At 40.5% G+C, this 15870-nt stretch overlaps 1 protein-coding gene across 10 annotated transcripts in view; it reads left to right on the forward strand.

Annotated features, from left to right (window-relative positions):
- PDE1C (phosphodiesterase 1C) overlaps positions 1 to 15870 on the forward strand; it is a 571792-nt gene that overhangs the window by 549077 nt on the left and 6845 nt on the right. Inside the window, exon 19 of one of the 10 annotated variants that reach the window (XM_017876419.1) lies at positions 8637 to 8677. The exons of the other annotated variants lie outside the window; for them this stretch is intronic. Coding sequence (XP_017731908.1) covers positions 8637 to 8650 — 14 coding nt within the window. The 3' untranslated portion in view covers positions 8651 to 8677. Of the gene's footprint in view, positions 1 to 8636; positions 8678 to 15870 lie in introns of those variants that run through there. 10 annotated transcript variants of the gene reach the window in all.

Genomic DNA, 15870 nt, shown 5'->3' on the forward strand with positions numbered 1-15870 from the left:
TTTTTTTTTTTTTTTTTTTTTTTTTTTTTTTTTTTTTTTTTGAGATAGAGTCTCGCTCTGTTGCCCAGGCTGGAGTGCAGTGGCATGACTCGGCTCACTGCAAGCTCCGCCTCCCGGGTTCAAGCCATTCTCCTGCCTCAGCTTCCCAAGTAGCTGGGACTACAGGTGCCCGCCACCACGCCTGGCTAATTTTTGGTATTTTCGGTACAGACAGGGTTTCACCGTCTTAGCCAGGATGGTCTCGATCTCCTGACCTCGTGATCTGCACACCTCGGCCTCCCAAAGTACTGGGATTACAGGCGTGAGCCACCATGTCCAGCTGGAAATCAGCTTTAAACCAAACAAATCCAGTGTGAAGTGATGGTGTTTGCTCCTGACAAGGTCATAGCCTTGCTAGGTCAGGTGGGACTTCTGAGGGCATCCTTGTCACCTCCAAGAATATGCAGAGCTGTCCTGGGACCCACTTGCTCTGCTGGGGACTCGGATGGCCACTGGGTTCCCAAGGCCTCTGACTTAGAATCACAGCTACCTTGTCTTTAGCCATCCAAAATGGTCCCAAAAGGAGTGCCTTAGGCTCTGAGTTCTGAGCATCTCCAAAGCCTACAGGGTGGTAAAACACACTCCTCTGCCCTACAGGACTTGAGAGATGGTCAGAGGTGGAAGTGGGTTGTTCTCAAAACACCAGACATAATTAACCTGTGTAAGTGCTACTACACAGTGTGCAGATTGACACTGCAGGACAGAAGCTGCAGGGCAGCTATGCTCCACATCCTGAGGGGTATAGGGAAGGAGCTGGAATCATGCTTTCACTAGCAGATGTGCTCACCACCTCATTGCAATACCCAGCTCTCTGCTTCCCTTCCTGCCTCGGGAGCATCACAGATGCCTCCCTCTGGCTTGTGTGCCATGGGGTCCCATCCCCATGCATGCTGACTCCTGCTCACAGCTCCATCTTACCATCTCACAGCTGTAGAAGAGATGACTCTTCTGAATGACCACCAATAGAAACTTTTAAAAACCTTTGATTTTATAGCCAGTGAATGGATGTAGTTGGAATTTTAGGGTTTTATATTTCCGCAACACCACCTACATGACTAGATCCAGTGCAGTCAAATCAATCTGCTGTAGGCTGATCAAATTCAGTCATTAGGAGATGAAAACATTTGCTGTTAATTCTGGTCAAGATGGTCGAGTAAGTTCATTTTTTGACAAACACTCTTCTGCTCAAACACACGAAAAGGTAGGTAAAATTATAACAAAACATATATTTTTAAAAGCTAGTGTCAGAGACAAACAACTCTGGGAACCAGAAAAAAATGAAAACTACAGAAGCCCTGGGACAGCTGTGATCCATGTCCTGAGTAAGGAGTGGTAGGAAGGAGCTTGAATCCTGTGGAGCAAAAGGGACTATAAGTGCTCCAGAGGACACTGGGAATCAGAGCCTGGGCTATAACCTGAATACAGGGCATGGGGTGGACAGGCTGAAACAATTGCTGCCAACCTGTTTCTTCCAAGCTACAGCTTAATAATATTAACAGGAAGCTGTTGGCCTAGAGAGATGGATGGACATTGGGACAGCTTTTCTGCCAGACCGAGTTAGCTTTGGAATTGGATCTGCAGTATTCCAATATGATTATAGAGCATTAGTCATAAAGTGCCATTATAAGGCTCTGTAGTGGAAGTTTAAGGGATGAGGTGGAAGTAACTACAAAACTCTAGACAGACAAGAGAGAGAGAAAGAACACAAAACCCCAATATCTTCTACTTGAAATTAGCCAAAATGTCACAGGCAACAAAAGAAGCAATAGATAAATCGGACTTCATTAAAATTAAAAACTTTTTGTACATCAAAAGATACATTAGTACAGTGAAAAGGCAACTCACAGAATATGAAAAAATATTTTCAAATTATATATTTGATAAGGGGTTAATATCCAGATATAGAAAAGATATAAAGAACCCTGGCAGCTCAACAGCAACAGCAACAACAACAAAAAAAGCAAAACCCAATTCAAAAATGGCCAAGGGACTGGAATAGACATTTCTCCAGAGAAGATCTACAAATGGGCCAATAAGCACATAGAAATATGCCAGTCATTAGGGAAATGCAGATCAAAGCTACAAGGAGATGCCACTTCACACCCATTAGGATGGCTACCATAAAACACAAACAGAAAATAGCAGGTATTCGTGAGGGTGTGGAGAAATGGGAACCCTGGTATATTGCTTCTGGGAACATAAAATGACACAGCTGCTGTGAAAAATGGTCTGGCCAAAGGCAAAGTCAATAAGCAGGGAAGTGTGGCTTGCCAGGGGGAGGAGCAGTACAGGTTAGAAAGCAAGGGGCACAGGTACAGGAGGAAGAATTGGTGCCAGTAGCAGAGTGTACCACAGAAATCGGCAACTGGAACATGAATTTCTTCCAGAAGGAGTTAATTTTTGGTGCAGGCTGTCAAACACTTTAAAATGTAATTAGGATACTCAAAGAGCCAAATGGAGGAAAATTATCCTAAAATGATAAAGAAAATTGTACAGAAACCAGGAAGAGCAGAGATCATGTAAAAGAAGTGATTCAAAATCTGAAATTTTAAAAAAGGAAGCAAACATATAGTCATTACAATTTTAAAAAAGAAAAAAACTACCAGTTGATAGTATAAATTCAAGGTAGAACACAGTGGAAAAGATAATTAATATTGGAGGATAGTCCTGAGGACTTTACACCAAATATAGAGAGGGAACCATATTAAAAAATGAAGGATCGTGAACCATAAAATTCTTAGAAGGAGACAGCTGGACGCGGTGGTTCACGCCTGTAATCCCGGCACTTTTGGAGGCCAAGGCAGGCGGATCATTTGAGGTCAGGAGTTCGAGACCAGCTTGACCTACATAGTGAAAACCTGTCTCTACTAAAATACAAAAATTAGCCAGGCATGGTGGTGGATGCATGTAATCCCAACTACTTGGGATGCTGAGGCAGGAGAAACACTTAAACCAAGGGGGTGGAGGTTGCAGTGAGCCAAGATCGTGCGACTGCACTCCAGCCTGGGCAACAGAGCAAGACTCCATCTCAAAAAAAAAAAAAAAAAAAAAAAAAATTCTTAGAAGAAAACGTAGAGGTAAATCCTCATGACCTTGGATTTGGCAGTGGTTTCTTAGATATAACAACATATAAACAACCAAGAAAAAATTAGGTAATTGGACTTCATTAAAATAAGAAACTTTTGTGCTTTGGAAAAACTATCAAGAAAGTGGAAAGACAATTCACAGAGAGAAAATATTTGTGAATTACATATCTGATGAGGATTTTCTATCCAGAATATGTAAAGAACTCTTACAACTCAACAATAAAAGACAACCCAGTTAAAAAGTGGCAAAGGATTTGAATAAACATTTCTCCAAAGAAGATATACAAAAGACATATGAAAAAGATGTTCAATATTATTAATCATTAAGGAATACAAATCAAAACCACAGTGATATACCACTTCACATGCACTAGGATACTATAATAATAATATTTTAAAAATACTGAAATAACAAGTGATGGTGAAGATGTGGTGAAATTAGCACCCTCATATGTTGCTGGTGGGAATGTAAAATGGTACAGCCACTTTAGAACACAGTTTGGCTGTTTTTCAAAAAGTTAATCATAGAGTGACTTAAATGAAGTACTGATATATTTTACAACATGGATGAACTTAGAGAACATTTTGCTAAGTAAAAGAAGCCAGACACAAAAGGTCACATATTGTATTATTCCATTTACACAAAATACCCAGAATGGGCTAATCCATATAGACAGAAAGTAGACTAGTGGTTGTCAGGGGCTGGGGAGAGAAGAGAGTGGAGAGTGACTTCTCATGGATATGAGGTTCTTTTTAGGGGTGATGAAAATATTCTGGAATTAAACAGTGATGGTTGTGAAACATTATGAATATAGTAAAAACCCTTGAAATGTACACCTCAAAAGCACAAAATTTATGGTTTATGAATTATATCTCAATAAAAAATTTAAAAGCATGGAAGATAGACAAATTGCTGTAAACTACTTCTCTCAGAAATTTTAGTAGGGTGTGGAGAAAGTGGTGGGAAAGCAATATTTCAACAAAGAGGTAATAATATCCCAGAAGTAAAGAAAGACTCAAATTCTTAGATGGAAAGTACATCTCCAATGCTGTAACTAAACAAAAACAAATTCATACCTAAAGACATTGTATGACATTGCCCAAAGCTACATCAAGGGTGAAAAAACCTTAAATGCTATGAGAGACTGATTATGTGCAGGAAAGATGCAAGTAATCAACTGACAGCAAAATTTGCATTGGTAACAGTAGAAGCCAGAAGACAATAAAGAATATATCTTCCATATGCTGAGGGAAAATAGAGCAGTATGTAATAGTTCAAACAGCTAAATTATTGCTTATGAGTGAAGGCACATTAAAACATTTTCAGGTATACAATGATAATTTAGCACTCACAGACAGACTTTCATTAAAAAATGTGTTAAGGCTGGGCACGATGGCTTACACCTGTAATCCCAGCACTTTGGGAGGCTGAGGTGGGCAGATCACCTGAGGTCAGGAGTTCAAGACCAGCCTGGCCAACGTGACAAAACCCCATCTCTATTAAAAATATAAAAATTAGCCAGGCGTGGTGGCATGTGCCTGTAGTCCTAGCTACTCAGGAGGCTGAGGCATGAGAATTGCTTGAACGTGGGAGGCAGAGGTTGCAGTGAGCTGAGATTATACCACCACACTCCAGCCTGGGCCACAGATCAAGACTCCATCTCAAAAAAAAAAAAAAGAAAAAAAAGTGTTAAGGGAAGTATGTCAACAAGAAGAAAAGTGAACCCACAAGGAAGGTGTGAGACACATGAATTAGTGGTGAGCACATCAGTAAATAAAACATGTTGGTAAATTTGAGTGACTAGTCACCATAAAATAACATCTAATTTTTGTGTTAAAATAGGAAAGAGAAGCTATAGATGGAAGGAGGACCTAAAGAATGCTAACATCTATCTTGTCTTTGGTCAGAACTTTGTAATTTTGTAACTTTTTAACACAAAGGATCATCAGTAGAATAATAGAAACATAATAGCATTGTTATTCACTGAATATTTGTGTTCCTACCAAATTCATATGTTAAAATCCAATCCCCAGTGTTGCAGGGGCCCATCCCACAGACCCTGACCCAACAACAGATGAATAACGTACACTGACACAGATATTATGCTTCTCAGTCCAGCTGAGAGTCCGGGCCGCTTACAGACCCCAAGGAGAGTGTGTAAACAGTGGCAACCGTGCGACCCACACTCGCTGGCCTTCTCAGCATTTATTCAGCACACATTAAATGACAAAAGTCTTAAGTAAACACCACTAGAAGGTAATTATTATTGCCAACTCCCCAAGTAGAGAGCAATCATGCACCTGCTGATGGCAAAGGTTAGTCTTAGGACCACATGAGTAAACAAGCTATTTAGATAGACTCCTCTACATCCCTATGTTAATTACCCTTGCTATAGCTCAAAGAGGACTAGGTTGCCTTCAGCCATAACTCCTGTGGCTTTTGCTAAAACCTTCTGGCCTTCAAAGAAGGTTTATTTTACAATTTTTCTCAACATCCTGACTGAACCCCTACATAATGTGATGATGTTTGGAGGTGGAGGCTTTGGGAGGTAATCAGGTCATGAGGATGGAGCCCTCACAAATGGGATTAGTGACCTTATAAAAGAGACCCCAGAGAGCTAGCTTGCTCTGTTTTTTCCCAAATGAGGACACAACAAGAAGTCAGCAGTCTGCAACCTGGAAGAGGAAGAGGGCCTTCCCTAGAAGCCAACTGTGCTGGAAACCTAATCTTGGACTTCCATCCTCTAGAACTGCAAGAAATAAATTTCTGTTGTTTGTAACCCACTCAGTCACAGTACTTTGTTATAGCAGCCCAAGCTGACTAAGCCAAGTGTATTAGTCAGTTCTTGCATTGCTATAAAGAACTATCTGAGACTGAGTAATTTATAAAGAAAAGAGGTTTAATTGGTCTACAGTTCTTCAGGCTGCACAGGAAGCATAGTGGCTATTTCTGGGGAGGCCTTGGGAAACTTGCAGTCATGGCAGAAGGTGAAGGGGGAGCCAGCACTTCACATGGCCAGAGCAGCAGGAAACAGGAGGAGGTGCCACACACTTTTAAATGACCAGATCTCGTGAGAAATCACTCACTATCATGAGAACAGTACCAAGGGGGAAATCCACCCCCATGATCAAATCACCTACCACCAGGCCCCACCTCCAACACTGGAGATTACAATTGGACATGAGATGTGGGAAGGGACATAGATCCAAACCATATCAGCAGGCACCTAAATCAACAAATGAATAACAATAAACAAAGAGAATGTATCAACTTAATAGAAGGCAGAAAGGAAGACAGAAACAAAGAATAAAGAATGATAAACACAAAACAAGATTTAACATTAGAAATAAGTCCAAAAATATCAGGAATAACAATAATTGCAAGTGGCTTCAACTTACTTTTCAAATATAGAGGTTATTTGATTAGATTAGAAAGAAAAATCCAGGTCTATCTTGCTTTTAAGAGATGCCTTAAAAAAAACTTTTGCCATACATTAGGTTTGCTAATGTATGGCAAAAGAAATTACATGCAAAATATAAAGCTAGTTCTTTGAAAACATTCATCCATTTTAACATTTATATAGCATTTTATAATGCAAATATTCCAAAGACATATAATCATTCTCCTATTGATGGTTGTCTTCCACTTTTTGCTATTACCAACAATGCTGAGCATAATGTCGAGCAAGTGAAGCAAGTTGCAACAAGATATATGCTTTCTATGTTCTCACTCATACATGGGAATTGAACAATGAGAACACTTGGACACAGGGTGGGGAACATCACACACTGGGGCCTGTCATGGGGTGGGGGGAGAGGGGAGGGGTAGCACTGGGAGATATACCTAATGTAAATGACGAGTTAATGGGTGCAGCACACCAACATGGCACATGTATACATACGTAACAAACCTGCATGTTGTGCACATGTACCGTAGAACTTAAAGTATAACAATAATAATAAATAAATAAAATAATTAAGAAGATACATGCTTTCTAATGCAATTTATATTGTTTTAAAACATGCAGAAATATTAGATATTTTGTGGATGCAAATGCAATAATTTCATACATATATGTACAGCAATGATAAATACCAAATTCTGGAGGATGGCTTTTCTAGAGGGAAGAGAGGGAAGTATCATAGAGGGGATCTATTGGGTAACTTAATTCTATCTGTGTTAATTCTCTTTCAAAAACGTACATTGAAGCAAATGTAAAAATTATTAGATTTTATTGACACAGTATTCCGGAAAGGATGGGTATTTGTTATATCCATTGTTTATCACATTTCTGATGCTTAATGATTTTAAAGATTTTTTCTTTTCCTGTTTTTTTTTTTTTTTTTTTGAGACAGAGACTCCACGTCTGTCACCCAAGCTGGAGTGCAATGGCGGATCTTGCTCACTGCAAGCTCGCCCTACCCGGGTTCACACCATTCTCCTGCCTCAGCCTCCCGAGTAAAGCTGGATACAGGCACCCGCCACCACCGCCCGGATAATTTTTTTGTATTGGTTTAGTAACGAGACGGGTTTCACTGTGTTAGCCCAGGATGGTCTCGATCTCCTCGACCCTCGTGAATCTGCCTGCCTCGCGCCCTTCCCAAAGATGCTGGAATTACAGGCTTGAGCCCACCCATCCGCTGGGCATACTTAAGATAATGGTTTTACAGTGGACAATCCCTGGTGGCTGTTCTGGCAAAACACTTTTTTGATTTAGTTTTTCATTAAGCGCTAGCACATGATTTCTAGATAACCTGCGCCACGCGAAATCGTAATGATTTCTTTTTCTAACCTTTTGGGCGCTGAGATGTGTGTTGGGATATGGGATCTGAGTATCTTAGGAAGTCTGCAAGTAGACCTATCTCAATCAGGAAACCACCAACCAACCATGTCACTTAACAGAACTCGCGTGTTGGTTTCAGGAATGGTATCCCTAACGGGGATGTTCCTGGAGCTCCCAGCCACCAGAAACTGCGTCTGGGATCTCAACTTGATTTCTGTGCGCATCTCAGATAGCAAAGTGGACTCTTACCCTGCAGCAGATTTTTTTTTTCCTACAGAGCCGACTTTATTTATTGCCGCCCAAGGGAATTTGGGAACCCATCAATGCTTTCCCGCTGGGTGGCCATCCATGATGGAACGCTGGGGAAATGTTGGCTCTTACTGGAGGAAGTGCGCTCCCAGCAGCTTCAGCACCGCTAACAGCCCATGACCTGCATAATATACGTGGGACTAGCTCAGTGACTTACTTCCTGCAGCCAGATTCCCCAGGGCATCCCATCACCGCTTACTTTCCTGAGTGATCACTTGAATGGAAAGGTACAGTACCCATAGTCATTCTTCCATGCAGATAGCTGATTGCTCCTCCAGTGTGCACGTAGTGTTGGCTTGTAGGACTGCCTGACGTCTGCGTTCTCAACTCACCACTGCCCTGGCTGTAGAAACGACGTTTGTGTGTTCTCGATGCAGCTGGCCTGGCCCAACTGACATTGTTGTGTGTCTGTGTTTAGGAGACTACGGATAAATGTCCAGTCCACGAGTATCTCCTCAGAGCGAGACCCTGGACAGCCTCTGAGCGTCTCCGAAACATTTTCAGGAAGCTTCATGATTCTTTTACCAAAGCAAATAATTAGTATGGTACTTGTCAAGTTTGTTGAAGTAATTAACTTCAAGAAATGATGACTTGACTGGATCTCGCCTAATCACAGGCTTTTTAACAACAGATTCTCTTTTCTTTCTTTTTTTTTTGTTTTGAGACAGTCGCGTACTCCCTGTCACCTGGCTGGAATGGGAGTGGTGCGATCGCTCGGCTCACCTGCAAGTTCCGACCTCCCAGGTTCACGCCATTTTCTGCCTCCAGCCTCCTCGAGTAGCTGGGACTACAGCGCCACCCGCACACAGCCGGGCTAAATCTTTTTGTATTTTTAGTAGAGATGGGTTCACTGTGTTACGTCTCGTGATCCACCCACGTCAGCCTCCCAAAGTGCTGGGATTATAGGCATGAGTCACTGCGCCCGGCCCAACCACAGATAGTTTAACATGTATTGCATATCTATAAATACCAGGGACAACATTAGGTCCTTAACATGTATTATGTCATTGAATCCTCACAACAACCCTCTAAGGGAGGTACCATTATTTCTGTTTCACAGATCAGGAAACTGAGGCACAAAAAGATGAATAACTTACCCAAAGTTAGCAAGGGGCAGGCCTGTACTCCTTTCTGTGAAAGTCATTGCCAATGGTTAAAGACTGATGCCTAATAGTCCTCACTGTAACCACTTTTCTTTTGCACTTGTATTCTGCCTGGGAGTGAGATCAAACCCCATGTACCAATATCAAGCACATTGTTGGGGTGTGGGAGGGATCCTGCACTATCTTTTAAGTGAAGACTCTGCAAAGTGTTCTCTCTGCAACTGTCTTTTACGTGAGTTGATTGAAGGATGGCAGTTGTCACTTACTGTGAACTGGATCAAAACCTATCCCACTTGATCCAGCTTTGTTATGCAGGAGCTCTGTCACCTTGAAGAAATGTATCTTTATAGGCTTCTTCTGGAATTGGCCACTGTTCGTGTGAACAAAGGACACAGGAGCTTCTGAATAGCCTTACATTTCCAATCTTCTCATGCACAAGTGGGAAAATGCACACATTGTTGAGAAAAATCCAGCAAAAGACTTAGCTTGCATTATCTCCAAAATATGTCTCCATTGAAACAACTAGAATCATGCCAAGACAAACAAAATGAAAACAAAGAACCACATTAATGATGGGAAAGTTTATAACCACATTATAAATGAGAAAATTAAAGATGATCATCACCTTGAGGGAGTTCATTTTAGTCTATTTTATGTCCTCAGCATTAAATCATGAGGTCACAGGGCATTTGATCGGAAGCCATCGTTTGAAAAAGAGTCGATTTTTCCAGCCTTACTTAAATTACTCCTCCCCTTTCACCTATTTGTTCAGGGAAGGAAGGCTCAAAAGCTGTGTCTCAGTGCCTCCCCATATTATCATGAGACCAGTAGATATGAGTTAAGATTTTAGCATTTGTGTAAAACAAAGGACTCAAACTTGAAAGCTTGAGAGGAAAGGAACTTGCTGACGTTCTTCTCAAGCAAACATGGGCAGCAAAATCTAAATATCAAGACACTGCTGAAGAAAGAGAGAAATATTCAGATCTGTAGATCCCAATCATCATTTCTAGCTTGTGTATATTCAAAGTGATTCATTTATTCTTTAGTAAATGGAAGATTTATGAAGGTTACTGAGTGTGAGGTAGAGTAGTTTATTCACTCATTAAATATTTCTCACTACCAATTAATACTGTGATTAAGTTCTGGGGATGCATATGCTCCATCGCTAGCCTCAGGAAGCTGATAGGCAGGATTGAGTTATTTATGGAATAAAGCACAAAGAAGCTCCAGCAAGTCCGGGGAATCACTGGCTCAGGAATGGTTTCCAATGAGTGACTCAAATAATTATCATGACTCAGCATAATAAATGCAAAGTGTCTTAAGAATGAGAAATGTCCTTGACAGTTTTCTAATTATTTCAAGATTAAAATTCAGGCACTGGAACTCCTTCCATCTTGTTTGGTTATCTAAGTCATACTTCCCATTGGGATTTCCAGCACTCTTTGTTCTTGTGGTTAGGCATTACTCAAAGTGACTGAATGGGCTGGGCAGGGTGGCTCACGCCTGTAATCCCAGTACTTTGGGAGGCCAAGGCGGGTGGATCACCGAAGTCAGGAGTTCGAGACCAGCCTGGCCAACACGGTGAAAGCCTGTGTCTACTAAAAATACAAAAAATTAGCTGGGTGTGGTGTTGCACACCTGTAATTCCAGCTACTATGAAGTCTAAGGCAGGAAAATCACTTGGACCTGAGAGGTTGCAGTGAACTGAGATTGTGCCTCTGTACTCCAGCCTGGGCAACAGAGCAAGACTCTGTCTTAAAACAAAACAAAACAAAGTGACTGAATGAACCACCATATTTTGCATTGCCTAAATGGTTTAGAATGTGAGCTAGCTGTTTTTGCTCTGCTTAAAATAGCACATAGTTTGAGCAAAGTGGTTTCCTCAGGTAGCAGAATGGAAAAATATTTAAGTATATTTATGTATTTTTTTTCACAAATGCATATTTTAGATAACTGGTATTTTGTGAATCAGAGTGGTGTATTCTCTGCCAAATATTCACAAATAAATTCACTGAGTTAATCTCTTCATTGTGTGGTGAGATCTTTCATGTAATAAAACCCATCATGTGGGGAATTACATGACTTTTCTATATTGTAGTAAGAAGATCCACCAGGAAGGGTGCTATCGCGAGACAGCAGTGATGACCTTTTATCTTCCTGTGCTGTGTAAAAATGATGGCTATATACCAAATACCTACAACATTCTGGGCATTGTGTACTGTGCAATGGCACATGGGTACTGCATATGCATTTTCTCATTTATATTTCCTTTAAAATCCTCACCACAACCATGGAAGGCAGTTATTATTCTTATTTTAAAAAAGGAAGAAAGAAAACCAAACCCGGAGTTCTAGAACAGATTATTTACTCAGGATTTCACAGCTAGTAATAGCTCAGCCCAGTGACGTGCCCCAAGCCCATGGTTTTTTCATAAGACCATCCACCTCTCCCAAAAGTAGATGTCCATGGGCTCGTTTTCCTGTCACAGACCTTAGCACTAAGATCCTGTCTTAGATCTATTCTTAGTTTAAGAATAGATTATCACCTTAGACAACACTACATCTAATGCCCATGGTATGAGAGTAATTTTCTCTCATACCATGGGTTAAGGTTGCTAAATTGTGTTTCCACAATCTTAGCACCTGGTTGAGGGTTGGGCATTCCCAGACAACAGGAACAGGGAGCAAGTTGACTGCCCCAGCATCCTTCTAAAGCTAAGTATAAACCAAATTGCCCTCAAAACAAACTCAGTCCCAAAGCCAGTGGTTCTCAAGCCTGACTATACATTAGGATAACTGGGCATTACAAACATACTGATGTTTGGGCTCCACTCCAGGGTGATCAATTACTTCAGAGACTCCTGGGGTAAGCCTTGGCGATCAGTACTTTTCAAAGCTCCCCAAGCAATCTGATGTGTGCCCAGGATTGAGAACCACCAGTGGGAGAAACAGCTTCAGGTTGCATGGAAGGTAGCAAAACTACATGGTTTATCTGTTTTCTATGGATGCATATCCCTCTGGAGATCTGGAAATGCTGGTTGGGTTGTCTTTCCTTACCAGGCTAGTAGTGGTTTGGTTCAGGCAGGATCAGCTCAGCTCCTTTTAAATAGCTTCTCAGACTGCAAGCTTCCTGTCACCTGTGTTCTTTGCTCTGTGTGATGAAAAAATGGAAGCCACAGATAATTCAGCATTCTCACTTTCTTGAGGTAAAGTCCTTGGAGAATCTGGGTCTTTAAAAATGTAGATAATGGGGACAGGCTTGATGGCTCACACCTGTAATCCCAGCACTTTGGAAGGCCGAAATGGGCAGAGCACTTGAGGTCAGGAGTTTGAGACCAGCCTGGCCACCATGGTGAAACCCCATTTCTACTAAAATTACAAAAATTACCAGGTATGGTGGGATGCACCTGTAATCTCAGCTACCCAGGAGGCTGAGGTGAGAGATCACTTGAACCCAGGAGGTGGAGTTTGCAGTAACCCGGGATGGTGCCACTGCACTCCAGGCTGGGTGACGGAGCAAGACTCCATCTCAAAAAAATAAAAAATGTAGATAATGGGCTTAATCATTATAGTTCTTAATATGAAATATACCTTGAAGAGTTTAAGAATAGATTATCACCTTAGACGACACTACATCTAATGCACATGGCATGAAAGTAATTTTTTGGTTGGGTTAAAGTTGCCAAATTGTATTTCTACAAAAGGAAGGGCTCTTACCGACGTGGCCTCACTATAAAGCTTTTATGTCTTACAGAGGCAAATAAATTCCCTAGCTGGGAAGGTATGCTGCTACTAAATTTTCCTGGCACTTGCAAATCTAGATAGTTCCTAAATGTCTTCATCTGAGGAAAGGATGGAAATTGATACTGAATGAGCACCTACTATGTGCCAGTACTGTGCTGGCTGCTTTCACATGCATGATTTATTTTCATTCTTACCGTTGCCCTGTGAAGTGAGTGTTATTATTTCCATTTTTAAAAATGGAAAACTGAAATAAAGTGTCCAAGTCATGTGGGGACAGAGCCAGAACTGAATCTGGCCAGCTTCCAAGGACGGTGAGGAGTTGCAAATGAGCTCATGGGGGATGAAGAACAAGAGGATTGGAGAGACGAAAACAGTAGTTTTCAAACTCCAGCACAGTAGAATTATCTGAAGAGCTTAAACAATTCCTGAAGGCTTAGTCCTACTATCGATTCTGCTTTAAGTGATCTGGGGTACAAATTGAGCACTAGGAGTTTTAAAAGCTATCTATGTGGTTCTCATATGCAGCCAGGATTGAGAACCACCAAGTTAAAGAGTCCTGAAGCTTGTCTGGCTAGACTCCAGTGGCCTTAAGTTTTGGAATACTTGTTAATATTCCATCCTGGTAGAAGGGAGGGAAAAGATGAAGGCAGTTATTTAAGAGAAGTTTTTAAATCAGGACCTTAATGTAGTTACTTCCTGAGCCATTGCCACAAACTATTTTAAAGTGGGGTTAGGGGATGACTTACTTTTGTTTACTGGGAAGCAAGATTATTGCTTCAAAATTATTTTTTTACCCTGATTATTCAAGGGTATTTAAGAATCCCATATATGACACAGGTATATACCTAAATCTTAATAATATAAGTGAGATACAATTTTTGACTTGAGTCTTTTAATTTATTATTGGTAGTTACTAAAACTTACTCCGCATTTTGGTACAAGATTATTTTCAATACGGGAGGATAGGAGGAAGGGTCTGAATTCAGATTGCACGTGTATGAATCCAGATTCAAGGCTCCTTTGTGCTCACTGTGTGACTCTGGCCAGTTACTTTAGCTCTCTAAGCCTCAGTTTCCTCACCCAAAGAGGGAGTGATAATAGTACTTGCCTCATAGGATTGTAGTAAAGATTCAAAGTTAAATTCTCATCATTGTGCCCAGTACATAGTATCAACTATTATAATGATTTTACCACAGCGGTTCCTGAAATGAAAATACAGGCTCAATTCTCATATTGTCCCATCCTCAGTGGAGCTCATGTTAACATCCCAGTCCCTTGCAGTTCAAAACTCCTGGATGGTTTTTGTGCATTTTTATAAGGGCTTTCTACGACAAACAGGTACTGATTTTAGAAACAGAATGTATAGTAGAATTTTTTCCTTCATGTTAAATAGCATTTAAGTGGCAATAAATGATTATTCTGATTTTGTTAGTTTAGTATATGTGGTTTGGGGTGTGTGTGTGTGTGTGTGTGTGTGTGTGTTTCTGTGTACACATTGCGGATAGAAAGTGTCTATAGGAGGAAATGCTTTTTCCCAAGGTCATATCATAGCATTATGTTTGAAAGAGAAAAAACACAGATATCCAACACTTATTTTTGTTTAAAAGTAAAGCTGCCAATATTAGAATTTACTCAAAAGCTCCAAGTAGACCAGATTATTGCCATTTGAGGTGATGCTCACCTGAAGAGGTTCAGAAAACCTCCACCTGAAGATACTACTACACTGCAGTGTGGGGTTCCAAACGTCACACTGAAGTCACAGTGGATTGAAAGAACCAGGGCCAGTACTATGGGAAATCATACTGAACTCAAGGGAATGAGGCCAGACCCAAGGGTGGATGAGGACTAGTGACTGTTCTCTCTGGATTGCTCTCATTTAGTGGAAAATAACAGGATATACTGGGTTAATGACTTGATATAGTATGATGTGATAATAAATTAATTCCATTTTTCTGAAAGCGTTTTCACTCTGTAAGATGCCCTTGATAAAAGGAGCTATTTAGCCAAATAAAATTGAGAAAACTACATGCTATTGGCAGTTCTCAGGGATTCTAAAGAGATGTTAGCATTATTTAAGGTACTGGTAAGTCCTGGTGTAAAGACACTAGTTTAACTTTAACTCAGTTAAATTTGATTGAGGAAATCTTCTCCCCGCCAACCACACCTATTACACAGCTTTGATGAAGGGCACTTTGGTTTCCAGTAGACTAATATAAATAATCCTAACAACTGTATTTGATATATTAATAAATTTGAACCTCTTTCCTGGAGAAAAATAATTCTGTGCAACTGTTTCCCATACCAAAACAAAAAAGTAGCCGCCAAGAAAAATGATCAGAGAGAGAGAGAAAGAGAGAATGGAGACAGAGAGACAGAGAGAGCGAGAGAGAGAGAACAAAAGATAGACTGGTTGTGGCAGTGAAAGTGGAGAAAATCATACACACTTTTCGGGAGAAACTGTTATGTTTATGAAAAAGAATTAAACAATTGAGAGTTAAAACTCCTAAAAGAGCATTGCTTTTATGAAAATCAAACATGGAGCATAATTGTAAAATAAAGGATGGTGATGTGTCAATTTTGACTTGAACTTTTGTTTTCTAACCATGTTTAAAAGTAATATAGATAATAACTTTCCCAAGTTCAGGCTCTGTACTGAGATATGTGCCTTTGTCAAAATCTTCTTTCACTAATAGTATCATTTTCTCCAAGAAAATTGTTCTAAGAAATGAGGCCAGGCTTTTTAAAAGTATCCCAAGGGGATATGAACAGACACTTCTCAAAAGAAGACATTCGTACAGCCAACAGA

Source organism: Rhinopithecus bieti, unplaced genomic scaffold, assembly GCF_001698545.2.
Source record: "Rhinopithecus bieti isolate Rb0 unplaced genomic scaffold, ASM169854v2 scaffold_10015, whole genome shotgun sequence".
Classification (NCBI taxonomy): domain Eukaryota; kingdom Metazoa; phylum Chordata; class Mammalia; order Primates; family Cercopithecidae; genus Rhinopithecus; species Rhinopithecus bieti.